Source organism: Bos grunniens, chromosome 9 (assembly GCF_055505025.1).
Source record: "Bos grunniens cultivar Pamir isolate PY7600 chromosome 9, Bosgru_T2T1.0, whole genome shotgun sequence".
Taxonomy (NCBI): Eukaryota; Metazoa; Chordata; class Mammalia; order Artiodactyla; family Bovidae; genus Bos; species Bos grunniens.
Window position 1 is genome coordinate 42,706,535 of NC_141173.1, and position 16,376 is coordinate 42,722,910.

The 16,376-nt window shown below is 36.7% G+C and overlaps 1 protein-coding gene across 9 annotated transcripts in view; it reads right to left on the reverse strand.

The window, feature by feature from the left end:
* Positions 1–16,376, reverse strand: part of AFG1L (AFG1 like ATPase) — a 198,849-nt gene that overhangs the window by 129,072 nt on the left and 53,401 nt on the right. For 8 of the 9 annotated variants that reach the window (XR_015132959.1, XR_015132961.1, XM_086317454.1 and 5 more), the window contains 3 exons: positions 12,092–12,193; positions 11,042–11,172; positions 1,273–1,372 (listed from right to left, as the gene is read on the reverse strand). Coding sequence is in view for 7 of the 9 variants with exons in the window: in XM_086317454.1 (XP_086173580.1) it covers positions 1,273–1,372; positions 11,042–11,172; positions 12,092–12,193 (333 nt within the window). In the remaining 2 variants the exon portion in view is untranslated. Of the gene's footprint in view, positions 1–664; positions 783–1,272; positions 1,373–11,041; positions 11,173–12,091; positions 12,194–16,376 lie in introns of those variants that run through there. The other variant, XM_086317453.1, reaches the window with a different exon arrangement.

The following is a 16,376-nucleotide window of genomic DNA, read 5'->3' on the forward strand; positions in this document are numbered from 1 at the left end:
CTTCTCCAACACCACAGTTCAAAAGCATCAATTCTTTAGTGCTCAGCTTTCTTCACAGTCCAACTTTCACATCCATACATGACCACAGGAAAAACCATAGCCTTGACTAGACGGACCTTTGTTGGCAAAGTAATGTCTCTGCTTTTCAATATGCTGTCTAGGTTGGTCATAACTTTCCTTCCAAAGAGTAAGCGTCTTTTAATTTCATGGCTGCAATCACCATCTACAGTGATTTTGGAGTGCAAAAAAATAAAGTCTGACACTGTTTCCACTGTTTCCCCATCTATTTCCCATGAAGTGATAGGACCAGATGCCATGATCTTAGTTTTCTGAATGTTGAGCTTTAAGCCAACTTTTTCACTCTCCTCTTTCACTTTCATCAAGAGGCTCTTTAGTTCCTCTTCACTTTCTGCCATAAAGGTGGTGTCATCTGCCTATCTGAGGTTATTGATATTTCTCCCGGCAATCTTGATTCCAGCTTGTGTTTCATCCAGCCCAGCGTTTCTCATGATGTACTCTGCATGTAAGTTAAATAAGGCTGACAATATACAGCCTTGACATACTCCTTTTCCTATTTGGAACCAGTCTGTTGTTCCATGTCCAGTTCTAACTGTAGCTTCCTCACCTGCATATAAGTTTCTCAAGAGGCAGGTCAGATGGTCTGGTATTCCCATCTCTTTCAGAATTTTCCACAGTTTATTGTGATCCACACAGTCAACATTAAGAATACATAAAATACTATTTTTTGGTAGTATTCAACCTTCAATTGACCACATGATGGGCTGAAAGATACAAGATTTTAACTTGCTATTTTTATCTATATTTTCTTATATTTTAATTCTTAAACAATGTCCTAATAAGCCACAAGTGCTTTTTCAGAAATGATAAATGAAGTATCAGAAACCACTTATGCAGGCAAGCTTTAAGTCTTTTCCCAAGATTCAATTAGGAATTTTTCCTTTCATTTCACTGAGTTTCTTTCATGACCCATAAAAAGCAGTTAGAAAGGCCAGTATTTTTAATATGCATATCGAATACTCAGAGAAAAACTGCAAGTGTGTCAAACACAGGAGATCACCTGGATTTAGCATGCTAAAACATTTTCAAATACAAATACCGACTGATTTTTCAAATTAAGTTAGCTATAAAACCTAGGATAAAACTAAGTCATCAGATTTATTAACATAATAAAATGAGTACAAAATTATGAATTTTTAAAAGCTTATTCATTCCCACCTAATTGGATAAGACTAGCACAATGTTTGTTTTTACCTTCCGGTGGCCTGTTGGATGTTGCCACAACGACGACCCCATTTTTGAACAGATTTTCAAAAAGCTGTTTCAGAATCATGGCATCAGCAATGTCAGTGACCTATGGACAGCAACACACTTGTTTTATTTTAATTTTACTTCTGCTCTAACAAATTTGGTAATGGCTCATCTTTTTTTTTTTTTTAATATGGAAGTGAATTCCAAGAGAAAAATTCTAATTATCATGAAGAAAAGAGTAGATAATTAAAAGCATGGAAGACTGTAGTCAGTTAAACTTGACTCTTCTTTTTTGCAAGCCTATCATTTCTACACAAATTATCAAATGATTCTATGTTAACTTCTTTCATAGAACTACAGGTGGAAAGCACAGATAATTGTCCTAAACATTTAGGAAATCTAACTAATTAGAACTAACATAACCAACTCCCCCCTCATACTCCCGCCTCCTACTCCCATTACAGCCTCTCTCTCCAAATAAAGAGGAGAGAGGAAAAAAGAGAAAAAAAAAAAAAAAAACACAGGCTGTTTGAGATTTCTAACACCTTTCTGGCAAAGGTCCTTGAAAAGGTGACTTTAAATGGTCATGGGACTTTAGAAATAAGGACAAGTAGCCTGTGAGACAAAATCAGCTGCTGTTGAAAATAGAATGATATGACATAGATACTATTGTGCAATTGTTGCACAAAACAATTCAACAGATGGCCCATCACAAAAATAAGCAATTTCATTGTTCTTTTTAAGTGCCTTCTATTACTGTCCATGAATAATCAAAAGGCACTGCAGTCATTTCCAGCACAGCCAGCCTCTGCTAACCTTCACAAACACAAATATTCCTTCTACAAAAAAAAACCAAAAACAAAAAAACCAACCTTATAAGAATGGTTAACACGGTGCTGAAAAAAAAAAAAAATAGCTTCTGACTAAAACAGAAATAAACAATGCAGATAAAACTATTTCATCTAAGTTACAGAGATAATATGACCACTGATACTTTCTAAGATTATTTTTTAATCCACAATTAACAATCTTAATGATAATTTTTTTTAAAAAGCTTTTTAAAATCACAAAGAAATACAGAAATTAGGGAGGGAAGGAAGTTGACTTCACAAATAAATATATAGTGAAGGTTGATATTAATTATTGCACCTTACCCTATGAATATAATAACATGGTTTTGGATACTCTCAGTGTAAAAATGTTTTGATCTTCCTTTAACAGCACATTTTAGGTAATCTCAATAAAACTTATTTTATATTCATAAAAATATATCACACAATATATATCACATTGTTATTTTTAAACCATGCTAAAGTACACAGAAACTAGTGACATTTTTTCAAATTAGATCAAAACACTAAAAGTGACCGACTAAATGGTTGTAACACAACTAACAACAATCTGGGTGACAGAAGTCTAAATCACTTCTCTCTTTCAGCTGATATCTCACTCAAAAGTTGATTTCCTTCCCACCTGAACAAAACCAAATCAAACCAGGATATGGGAATGTGCAGATCTTTTTTTTTTTTTTTGCTGTCTCAGGCTTTAACTTTAAACCATTAACTAAAAAAATTTAAAAAGACCTAAAGAACTTACAAAGTGGTGATTAAAATGAAAAGGAAAGTGGTACTGATATTATTTAATTTGGAGCTTAGGATCACTGTCAAATTTTGCTTCCGCCAAAACACTCACAGAGAAGGCCCTTTTCAAATGCTTAAACACCAGTGGCATTTCTGATGAGAGGACAGAACAAGCTTGCAAATTTTAGAAGCAACTGCACTTTTAAATTGGATTCCCAATACACTGACTTTTAAAAAGAATGGTTATTAATTAAAATCACCCAATTTTAGAGAATAAAAATGATCATTTGACTATCTCACTGATTTTCTTGAAAAAAATTAAAATAGCTTTTGTGCCCTAAAGGTTCAGATAAGTGAAGGGACATTCAGCTTATAACACTGTGCAAAGGTTTAAACTGGAAGTTGAAAAAAGCAAGCAATAAGGACTGGTGGTTGAATTATAATTTGTTGTTTTTGTATTACAGAATGTTTTTGCTCTAGCAGAGTAAATTAACTTGGAGAAGCGATGGCTAATTAATAAAGCAGGAGTCACTTGGTGTAGCCGGGTGCCAATGCATACTCTTTTGATCTTGTCCTTGCACTTGTTCAGCTTTGCTGGGGAACAGTAATTTTACAGTATAAGTGAACAGAAGACAATTGGCCACACATTCTTGAAGAGCGAGCTTTTTCATCACCCAGCATTTCATTACCACCAGGAACAAAAGAGAAGGCTACAGATTACCACTAAGGGTAGTCTGCTAATACAGAGTGGAGACATTTCATTAGCATTAAAGAGAAAAGATTTTTTTATGACCTAGAGTTGCTTTCCATCATGACTCGCTTAAGTAAAAAAAAGGAAAAAAAAAATCTAATGGTTAATTTACATGTGTAAGTACTTGAGTCTCAGTCATCTACTGATTGGTACAGGGCCATGTAATGAGTGACAAACATAAGCATGCATTATTAGTAATTAGTATTAGCACAAAAATAAGCACCTATTTTTTATTAGCAGTTTTTAATAGCTTTCCTGTTTTATAAAAATGGTCAAAACTATTTTTTAAATGATATTGATAGCTTATAGAGGAGAATTTTGCATGATATTCTGCTCATCAGAATTCTTTTTTTTTTGGACCATATTAGTAAAATATCTATCCAGTGTCCCTAAAAGAAACATGAGAAAACATTTTTTAAAAAATTCAGTCTCCTTCAGTATTCTGATATCTTCAGAATCATAAATGGCTTAATAATAAATATTAATATTCAAAGAGAATATAATGAAGACCCTAAAGAAAACTTTAAGGAAAACCTATTCTTTTATTTCAGTAATTAATAATTAAAACACATAAAAATATTCTATCTACACAAATCTCTCAAACAAGAACAATGTATTTGATAACAGGTAAAACTGAAATACTACGCTTGGTAAAACTGACCTTCTGCAAATGTAATCTGAATGCTACCAAAACATAATCTTAAAAAAGCCCTAAATTTAAGAGAAAAGAAACAATGTATTATTGTTTTTAAGCAACAATTGTTCCCATTCATCCCCCTATAAAATAAATATTATATTAATTAACACCATCTAATGGTCAATAATAATTAAAAATCAAGACCAGTAATAGGATTCAATTTTTAAAGTGAAGTGGTGATTGCAGATACACTGTCATAGAGATTAAAGTGCCTAAAAACTGCACTAGCAAATCAGCAATGTATGTACTAGGCTTACTAGGCTTAAGGATAATTTCTACATTCTATCATTAAAAGATTTTCTAAAAACCCACCTAGTTCTAGGTCTATATATTTAAACATATAATAGAAGACATATAACAAAAAGAACATACAACATAGCCTTTATTACTAGTGAATAAGAGCACTGATGATGGATTCAAGAGTTACCAGCTCTGTAACCTTGGAAAAGTAACTCAACTTCTCTGACCCTTAATTCTCTCATCAATCCAATAAAGGGAGTAACAACAACTACCTTGCAAAATCATTAGATATAGTAAATCCTCAAGAAATGTTCATTATGACTGTTACCTCTGTATGTTGAGGATAAGACCATATGATTTTTATGTAACTGTTTAGAATTTTAGCTGTAGATGGAATGATACACAGCATAGCACAGTAGTTAGGAGCACAGGCACATAGAGAACACTCAGTAAACAGTAGCTAATATTATTACAGCATATACTGATAGAATAAAAGCACCCTAATAAATAAATGGTCATTGAATCCAACAGTTAGTTCACAAAAGATGGATTTAACAGTAAGCAAATATATACAAAAAAGACAAACCATATTATTAAAAGAATATAATTAAAACAATGAGATCCCATTTTTCACCTATTAGACAAAAATGCTAAGATAATTCAGAACATTGACAGGAAAAAATGCAGGTTGTTATATATGAAGGAAGTGGGCTTAGTTGGGGGAGCACTTCAATAACTTCAATAGTTATTAATTGATACTAAGATTTATTCATTCATTTGCTCACTCATTATTATTTGTTCATTCATTTATACTCAAGCACTATTCTAGACATTTGAGATACATCAATCAGCAAAACAACCTTCGAGTTTACACTCCTGTAGAGAAATATGTATAATAAGTAGTAAACAATAAATAAGTAGATATATGTCAGAGGTAATATATGTTATGGAAAAAAAAGGATAGGGGCTTTAGAAGTGTGGGAGTCAACTGTATTTTTAAACAGGGTATCGGCCTTGTTAAGGGTATAACTAAGCAAAGATCTGAAGAAGTAAGAGAGTATCATGATGGACATGTAGGGGAGGCCATTCCATGCAGAAAGTGCAAAGGCTTAGCTTGTTTGTTCTAAATTGTACAGACGCTGGGGTCAGAGTGCTGGTGTGCCAATACTCTGAGATATCATTTTATCTTCTTGATTTTTAGGAAAGGAGGACCAGTAGAGACCTGAACTGGCAGTTAACCCAGTTTTGATGTGCTAGAAGGAGCTTTTCTAAGACCAGTGGAAGACAGTCCACAGGATACTGAAATTAGGAAATCTAGGCTCTGCTCAATGATCAACCCTGCCCTCATTCTTGCCCTTATATTCTCGATTTCCCTGGCTTTTCTCCAAAGTGAAAGTGAAAGTGAAGTCTCTCAGTCGCGTCCGACTCTTTGTGACCCCGTGGACTGTAACCTACCATGCTCCTCCGTCCATGGGATTCTTCAGGCAAGAATACTGGAGTGGGTTGCCATTTCCTTCTCCAGGGGATCTTCCTGACCCAGGGATTGAACCCCGGTCTCCTGCCTTGCAGGCAGACGCTTTAACCTCTGAGCCACCTCTGTTTAGCGATCTGTTTAGGCTCTGCTCAGTGATCAACTCTGCCCTCATTCTTGCCCTTATATTCTCGATTTCCCTGGCTTTTCTCCAAAAGGTATATGCAAATACTAGTCTTTTCTTGCATGCAGTGATAAGCTCCAAGGTTCAAGTTTGGTACTGCAGGAAAAACAAAAAAGCAAGACTATTAACATTTTTCATTCTAAGACATTCAGGCCAACTTTGCTCAAGAGAAGAGGGTAAACGCTACCATACTAGCATGCTACCCTAAAATACGGGAGCAAATAAAAGCAATCAAGTTGTTTTTCAGTCTCATTCTGTAGTCTTTCTGCATATTTTTTTCAGAACTCTGGTGAGAAACAAGTATTTGGTATAAAAACAACCAATACCTACGGTTCCCTAATCTATGAAGAAAATAGGATTGGAAAAAGTAGGGAGCATTCAGTGAGTCTGAAAGTAAGAGTGATAAGGTTAGAGAGGAAGCGGGGGCTGGCGGGGAGCAGGGTTGAGCAAGGGGGATGACACCATCTTGAAAAGTGAAAGTCTTAGTCACTCAGCCGTGTCTGACTGAGTAGCCTGCCAGACTCCTCTGTCCATGGAATTTCCCAGGCAAGAATTCCGGAATGGGTTGCCATTCCTTTCTCCTGCCTTATAATCCCATCTTATTATTCTGCCTTAGAGTTTAAGCCCTTTTAAGTTGGGTTTTCTGTTACCTGCAGCCAAAAGCATCCTAACGTATACCTCTTCTCTTTGCTTTTCTTGGGCTTTGGTTCATCCAGGTAAACCTCCTCCCATTAGAGGTAACAGATATTAAGGAAGATGACATTTCCTCACATTACTTTACTTCTATTCACTCTATTTGTTCTAGATCACAGGAAATTTTTTTTCAATACAGAAGATAAGAGCAAGACATAAACTGAATAATTCCTTTCTCATCAAAACTCTTGGCAAGAAACAGGAGATTCAGCTAAAGGAAAGGGCTTGTTTATACTTGAGATCCCAGGATGAAATAGCACTGAAAGCACCTCCTGGGAACTGGTGCTGGAAACTGGTCTGAAATTACAGGTTGCTCTGGAGAGCTCAGCAGCTGCCTAGGGAGGACCCTGGTACTCCTTCCGCTAATGTGATTCAGCTACTTCCTAAATCTCTTTGTTCTTGGCTCATTACTAAGTGGCAACTTCCCTCTGTACCTTTTAGTTCAAATACACAAGAAAAAATGTATGACTGGCTTAATCACTAGGCCACACCACACAAGTCCACGGGTGTTGACAAGCTTGTAGACTAGCTACTCATAGATCAGATGTCCTGACATGATCCATGTGACTGTGGGACAGATAGGGTCCTATAGAAAGGAATAAGGCTCTTTAAGACAACTGGGGTGAATGAGTAAATGAATGAATGAACCAATTCTGGATAAAGTAGGAGATGACAGACGGCTGCGTCACATTCACTTTCTCTTTGTTAGCAAGCAACATTTTATAAGCAAGGGATCTGTCTCCCTCTTGATCTCCCCTAATATATAATTTCAAAAATCTTTTCTGTTGCCTTACATTTCATTTACAATACTTGATTCATCCCGATAGATAGTTGCTTTTGTTTCCTTCTTCACAACCATGTATCAATCTTCTAAAATTTGAACTCAACAGAGAATATCCAGCAATCAGACAGGTTTCTATTAAGACCTCACTATGAGGATGGCAATATGATTTTCATGGGCCCTTTAACCTTCAGAAGACCTTTCCTCAATTAAAATATATTTAAACATATATATAAATATACATCTATATACATATAAATTACATTTTATAACTGTGTTCGTATAAACAAATATAGTACAGATACAGACAGATACAGGCTGGATTCACTATTGATATATTCATTTCTTCTCCAAATTATAAAAAAAATTATTTTCATGGTTCCCTTAAAGTATCATGGACTCTCAGCGCTGTACCTGCTGTGCCTAGTATGTAATTTGGCTCTGCTTGGCATAAATCTTCTCGGGATCTTTGCACAACCAGATTTTTATCTTCTCCTAACATTCCTAAACAGTCTTATCAATGGTCCTGCCAACTCTATTAGTTACTTCCATCATGCAGAATAACTATTTAATAGAATTAAGTGAAGTAAGGACACTTTGTAAGCCATGAATTTCTTAACAAAGTTTGGGTAATAATATACTTTAAAAATTTTAATTTCAATACCTTTAATCAAAAATTTAATGTGTTGAATACCTGATAACTGTGGCAAAAGAAGGTACTCAGAGTCATGTACCTCAAAGTTTCTCGTTTAAAAAGCTGACACAACACAAGTAACATACAGAAGTAGTGCTTTGTTCACATCACTGGTTTCCCTCTTTCAATAAAACTTCTGTTTCTAAGGGGAAAAAAAAAATTTAACTCTGTCGATTCAATTTTGTTTAGAGATATTTTGGTTAAAACTCATAATGAGAAACCAAGAGAGATGGCGTTCAGTGATTCATGACTGACTTGTTGAAGGCCACATAACTGTTAACTCGGTGCTATTTTTAGAACTAAATAAGGCCCTCTCTTTCTGTAGTACACTCGTGTACTCAGTGTACCTCTTCAGAGCAGCTAAGGAACATCTCTTTCCATAAGCCTTTCTTCCGAAGACCTTTGTAGTTCTATAACACAAAGGGTGAATGCGAATGCCAGGCCGTCTGAATATGACTGAAGGGAGAAAGAGGTAAAAATTCCTCCTCCCCAGATGGTTCAGTGTAACACCATTACTGGTTAAAAAAAATTCTCCTTTCTCCTCTATCATAAACTGAGACCGTTGTGAGCTGTGTGTATTGAGTTGCTGCTACTGCTACTGCTAAGTTGCTTCAGTCGTGTCCGACTCTGTGCGACCCCATAGATGGCAGCCCACCAGGCTCCCTTGTCTGTGGGATTCTCCAGGCAAGAATGCTGGAGTGGGTTGCCATTTCCTTCTCCAATGCATGGAGATGAAAAGAGAAAGTGAAGTACCTCAGTCCTGTCCGACTCTGAGACACCCCATGGACTGCGGCCTACCGGGCTCCTCCATCCATGGGATCTTCCAGGCAAGAGTACTGGAGTGGGGTGCCATCACCTTCTCCAACTGAGTTGCTAGAGGAGACCAACTTGCCTCATTTGGGATAAAGGAATCCTGGCCATAGATCTACCCACTAACTCGCACAGAATAACAGGAAATAATGCACTACCAATTTAAATGCATAATTTCAGAGAATCTTAAAATTGGAAGAAACTTTAAAATTCAACCAGAGCAATTTCCTCACTTCATTACAAATACATTGTGAGGCTTAGATGAGATGTATGAGTCACCCAGGGCCTGCCTTGAGGTAAAGTGAAAAGTGAAAGTCACTCAGTCATGTCTGACTCTTTGAGACCCCCATGGACTATATAGTTCATGGAATTCTCCAAGCCAGAATAATGGAGTGGGTAGCCGTTCCCTTCTCCAGGCGATCTTCCCAACCTATGGATTGAACTCAGGTCTCCCACATTGCAGGCAGAATCTTTACCAGTTGAGCCACGGGTAGGCATATAACTAATGTTAGTTCCCTACTCTTGAAAGTTCTCTGGGCCTTTATTCTAGGCAATCAGACACAGGAGTTTCTGCACTCGGGTCCAGAAATATTTTTTCAAAAGTTTTGGGTGTGATGCCCTGTTTTTAAGCTTATATTCAGTACTCACGGATTTATTTTGAGCTTATATTCAGTACGTATGGATTTTTCTATTTTCATTCCAATAATCAATTGCACTTATGGTAAGCATCTTAGAAAAAGCATTTCAGAACTACCAAAAAGAACAGTCAAATAAAGAGAAAATAATTCTTAACCTAGAGTATCTTGTATCATTATTATTGTTGCTGTTATTTTTACTACTACTATTTTAACACTGGGATACAGAAGGATACAGAGGACACAGAATAAGCATAAGACTTTGCTTGCCTTGATGCGATAACTGCTCTCATAAGAAATAAAGACCAAGAAATAACGTATTACCAATTTAAATGCACAATTTCAAACCCTAAAACCAAAACAAACTTTAAAATTTCAACTCAACCATTCCCTTCCTTCATCACAGATAAGTGATGAGGCTTAAATGAGATGTGTGAATCCTTTATTTTTTATATAACACTTGAAAAAAAAACTTCAAATATCTTTAAAGATATTATTTTGTAATCATAATATTATTTCCCCTACATCATGATGTAGGGAAATGTGAATCCATTGATTAGAATATAGGGTAGGCAAGCTTCCTACAAAAGGAAGAATAGTAAACATTTTAGGCTTTGCCAGCCATATAGGCTGTCTGACGCATTTTTGTTGTTTTTTTTTTCTTTAATAATTGCATTTATTTATTTATTTGTTTATTTTTGGCTGTTCTGGGTCTTTTCTGCTGTGCAGGCCCTTCTCTGTTTGTGGTGAGCAGGGGCTATGCTTCATAACAGTGTGCAAACTTCTCATTGCGGTGGCTTCTCTTGTTGGGGGACACAGGCTCTAGGTGCCTGGGCTTCAGTAGCTGATAGTTGAGGTTTCCAGGCTCACAGCACAGGCTCAATAGCTGTGGGCTGAGTTGCTTCACAGCACGTGGGATCTCCCCAGGCCAGGGACAGAACTTGCCTCTCCTGCACTGGCAGGTGGATTCTTTACCAATGAGCCAACAGGAAAGCCCTCTTTTCCTTTTTTTAAAAAATATAAAAATCTTTTTTTTTTCACTGGCCATACAAAAGTAGATGGGTCAATTTGCCCTGTGCAAGTGATGCTGTGCTGACTCAAGGACTAGATAACAAAATTAAAGTCATAAGAGATAAAGTATTAATTTATAAAAACTGATAAAATCAGGAACAGAATTGAAATACTCACACTTAACTCAGTATACCATTCTACATCTATGAAACATCTCTACCTTACCTGAAATTCATCAAAACATAAGAGACATGCTTCTTCACTAATTTCTTCAGCTATAGGAGCTATTGGATCATATGATTTAGCCATGAATCCTGGTTTCCTCTTTGGCAAACTCTGTTTAAGGCGGTGTATTCCTTAAATGGATGAAATTAAACACAAATCAAATATTGTACTAAAAGTACATTTTAGACACCTAAGTACACACTTTTTAAACCTCTAAATGAAACAGCGTGAATATACAAATGAAGTTTAAATTTCACATATAAGCAAATATGATTATTGAGGCTGGTTGCAATTTCTCTACCTCAAAATAAGTTGTTCACATATTACTACATCCCCATGGTTGTAAGGACACTCTGTGATCATTCCATCTCCACTCTTCAGCCACTTTGGAGATGACAAAGTGACAGAACAGATGATTAGATGGTGGCTGATGGATCAACAGATGGATCTTAGCCCTGAGGACTTCAGGGATGCAGGCACAGGAGGTCAACCTGCCCTCTATGTCTGGCACGTCTAATCAGGATGTTCCCTTACTTCCAGCCAGGCCCACTTCATTCACTATATGTTACTAAATGCTGAAAGTATTTGAAGAAAAGTATAATATTCCTGCCCTGAGGAGGTTACAGTATGGCTGGTAAACAAATAATGCAAAGATGAAATAATGTAAGACCACTGACAAAGCAATAAAGCATACATACAAGAACAAACTGAATGCCCGCATGCTAAGGTGACATGGAGGAAAGGGCCTAATCAAGAATACCCTGGTGAGACAGGTGAGGCTTTAACATTTCTTACTAATCCTTAGTAGAGGAAATGTCTGGCCTTCACAGAGTAACCTCTGTTCTCTGATTTGGAAGGAATGAATTTGTCTCTAGGACCAACTCTGGACACATCACTAATTATTTCAATATAGCACAAAACAAATGAAACTAAATAAAATCTTACTTTTAGCAAAAATCTAATTTTTTAGATTAAGAACTTTAAAATGAGGAAAATTACTTTGCTGTGTTTGGCCACTTAAAAATCACTTCTTTCAGATCATCAACTTACTTTGGTGAACGTCTAGCATGAAACCGTGAAAATGAACACGTTTTTTCCTCTTCATTTCCACATAAGCATAAAACATGTCCATCACCATTGTTTTCCCTGTACCTTAAAAAAAAAAAATACTATTAAACAGTATGTACTGATTGCTCTAGCGATTGTTCATTAGCTTTGGGATAATGAACCCACACTCTGCTACTGGAAAACTTAACACTATGTTACTTTTTTTTTTAAAGGAGTGTTTATTTCTTATGTTAAACTACCTAAAAATAAAATGTTGATATTATTCTTTTTTGTTAAAATCCTGTTTTAGGAAATACATCTAGTTAGCACTCTGGGGACTATTTCCTCCAGAGAACTATGTTCATAACTGGCAAGATTTACAGATTATTTATCAGTCAGTATCTCTTCTGAAAGGCACCAGTATAAATAAAATAATTATTTTATTTAAAATAATAATAAATAAGTAATGGCCCTTACTTAGCATGAGAAAAAGTGTCAGTCACTCAGTCATGTCTGACTCTTTTCGACCCTGTGGACTGTAGCCCACCAGGCTCCTCTGTCCATGGAATTCTCCAGGCAAGAATATTGGAGTGGGTAGCCCTTCCCTTCTCCAGGGTAAGTTCCAGACCCGAGGATCAAACCTGGGTTCCCACATCCTAGGCAGATTCTTTACCATCTGAGCCACCAGGGAAGCCTGTGGAACTGTCTCAGGCACTATGGAAAATTCACCAGTAAAAAATAAGAAAATATAGACTAGCATCTAACATAAAAACTGCAAATAAATAATAGCTGTAGATTAGAGCTGGATAATTGACAATTATAATACTTTTTTTAAAAGCCGAGAATATAGGCTTTTGAAAGAAATTCAGATACAGATACAGTTAAATTCAGATACAGTTAACCTTTATAATTAAATTATCCAACTTTAATAATTTTAAAGTTAAATAAATACACTCTGAAACTTTTAATCACTATGATCACATTAGCAATCAAAGAATCAACAGCCTGAGCATTTAATAAGGCATGCACCAGAAGCCTATTCCCTCACAGAAAGCCCAGAGCTTTGAGGACACTGGAAGTGATCAAGTTCATTTCACACCCAGCATTCCCCAGCAGGCAGGCCAGGGAATGCTGGTCTTGTCTCTCATCCTCATGGCTTCCTCTACTATCCCTTGTACACTGTTGGTGGGAATGTAAATTGGTGCAGTAGCTATGGAAAACAGTATGGAGATAGCTTTAAAAACTAAAAATAGAACTACCATATGATCCAGCAATTCTACTATTGGGCATATATCTGGAAAGAATGAAAACACCAACTTTAAAAGATGCATGCATCCCAATGTTCACAGCAGCACTATTTACAGCAGCCAAAATGTGGAAGCAACCCAATTGCCCATCAGCAGACAACTGGATTAAGAAGATGAGCCCTATGTCACTCCAGATTTTAGCTTGCAGGCACTTTTCAGATTGCTGCACAGAAAGAGGTAAAATACCCAGGTCTAACTGAGTTGGGCTAAGAGATCAGGATTGTGGGAGTCCAAAAATGCAGGTGAAATTTGTGAGGCAAAGTGCCAGAGAGGAGGCAGTTCTATAACGAAAGGGCCCCAGAAACCAACACGTGGGCACTCTTGAGTCTTTCACTGAGTAACAGCTGTTCACGTGTAAGGTGATACCTCATAACGTGAGCCAAAGAAAGCTGTGAGATGAGCCATTTCCAGAGATAGTGATACATACAACGACTTGAATGATGGTCCACTGAATTATGCTGAGTAAAAAAAAGAAAGCCAAACTTAAAAAGTTACAAGCTTTCTTATTTATATAACATTCTTGAAATGACAGAATTTTAGAAATGGAGAACAGATTAGTGATTGCCAGGATGTAGAAATGGAGGGTGAATAGGTATGGTTATAAAATGATGGGCAATACAAGGAATTCTTGTGGTAATACAATTGTTCAGTACCTTGACTAAGGCAGTGGATATATGAACCTACATAGGTGAGAAACTGTATAGAAATAAATATACACACCTAAGTGAGTACAGCACAGCTGATGTGGAACTCCCAGTGCATTCCTTGCACTATGCCATTTTATATAAGGGACATGAATATTTCCAAATTTTTATATCCTCGAGGACTACTGAAACCAATACCCTGTGGATACCTAGGGATGACTATATAATTAAAACTGGAGAAATCTGAATAGGATCAGTGAATTGAATCAATGTCAATATCCTGGTTTTGATATTTATACTACACTTTTGCAAAATGTTGCCTTAGTGGGGAAATGAGTAAAGTGCATAGAGATTTCTCCGCATTACTTCTTATAACTCCATCTGAATCTATAATTACCTCAATGAAGTTTTCAATTAAAAAAAAAATACTTCAAATGAATCAAGCTGGCAAGTAACTTATTTAACTACCTGTCACAATAAAATTCAACATATAAAAATTAGATAATCCTGGAACCCTCCTATACTGTTCAGTTCAGTTCAGTTAAGTTGCTCAGTCGTCCAACATTTTGCGACCCCATGGACTGCAGTACCTCAGGCCTCCATGTCCATCACCAACTCCCAGAGTTTACCCAAACTCACGTCCATTGAGTCAGTGATGCCATCCAACCATCTCATCCTCTGTCATCCCCTTCTCCTCCTACCTTCAATCTTTCCAGGCATCAGGGTCTTTTCAAATGAGTCAGCTCTTCGCATCAGGTGGCCAAAGTATTGGAGTTTTCAGCTTTAACATCAGTAGTTCCAATGAACACTCAGAACTGATCTCCTTTAGGATGGACTGGTTGGATCTCCTGCAGTCCAAGGGACTCTCAAGAATCTTCTCTAACACCACAGTTCAAAAGCATCAATTCTTCAGCACTCAGCTTTCTTTATAGTCCAACTCTCACATCCATATATATTTATATTAAACTGAGATAATGAATGGAAACTAAACTTATTGCTGTAAGTTTGAAATAAGTTTAGTTTTGCAATACATTCACTGTGTTGTTCAACTTAAGCTTACGTATGTCACATACGAATCATAATGTTATATATGAATTACGTCTCAATAAGACTAGAAAAACGTGTCAATTTAAAAAAAAAATTAGATAATCCTGGAATCCCCCTATACTGTTGGTGGGAATGTAAAGTAGTACAGCCACTATGGAGAACAGTATGGAGGTTTCTTAAGAAACTAAAAACAGAATTACCATATGACCCAAAAATCCCACTACTGGGCATATACCCAAAGAAAACAATAATTCAAAAAGATATATGGGGACTTCACTGGTGGTCCAGTGGCTACGACTCCCTGCTCCCAATGCAGGGGTCCTTGGTTCACTCCCTGGCCAGGGAACTAGATCCCACATGTGACAACTAAAGGTTCAGCAGGCTGTAACCCAAATCTGGTGCAGCCAAATAATAAATAAAATATATTTTAAAAAAAAAGAAGAGAGAGATGCACCCCAATGTTCACTGCAGCACTATTTACAATAGCCAGGACACGGAAGCAACCCAAATGTCCATAAACAGAGTAATGGATAAAGAAGATGTGATACATATATACAATGGAATGATATTCAACAATGCAAAAGAACAAAATAATGCCTTTTGCAGCAACTTGGAGGGCCTTAGAGATTATCACACTGAGTGAAGTAAGTCAAACAACAGAAAGACAGATATCATTTGATATTGCTTACATGTGGAATCTTAAAAAAAGGGAATAAGTGAACTTATTTCCAAAACAGAAGTAAAGTCAAAGATATAGAAAACAAACTTAGAGTTACCAGAGGATAAGGAGAGGGGAGGGATAAATTGGGAGATTGGCACTGACATATATATACTGTGCATGTGTACTAAGTTGCCTCAGTCATGTCTGACTCTTTGAAACCCTATGGACTGTATAGCCTACCAGGCTCCTCTACCATGGGACTCTCCAGGCAAGAATACTGAAGTGGGCTGCCATGCCCTCCTCCAGGGGATCTTCCCAACCCAGGGATCGAACCGAGGTCTCCCACATTACAGGCGGATTCTTTACCATCTGAGCCACCAGGGAAGCCCATATATATACTATTATATGTAAAACAGAAAACAATTAGAACCTGCTGTATAGCATAGGGAACCCTACTCAGTACCCTGTAATGGTCTATATGGGAAAAGAATCTAAAAAGGAGTGGATGTAAAAAAAAAAAAAAAAAAAAAGGAGTGGATGTATATATATATATATATATATAAACTGATTCCCTCCACTGTACAGCAGAAAGTATCACAACATTGTAAATCAACTACATTCCTGTTAAA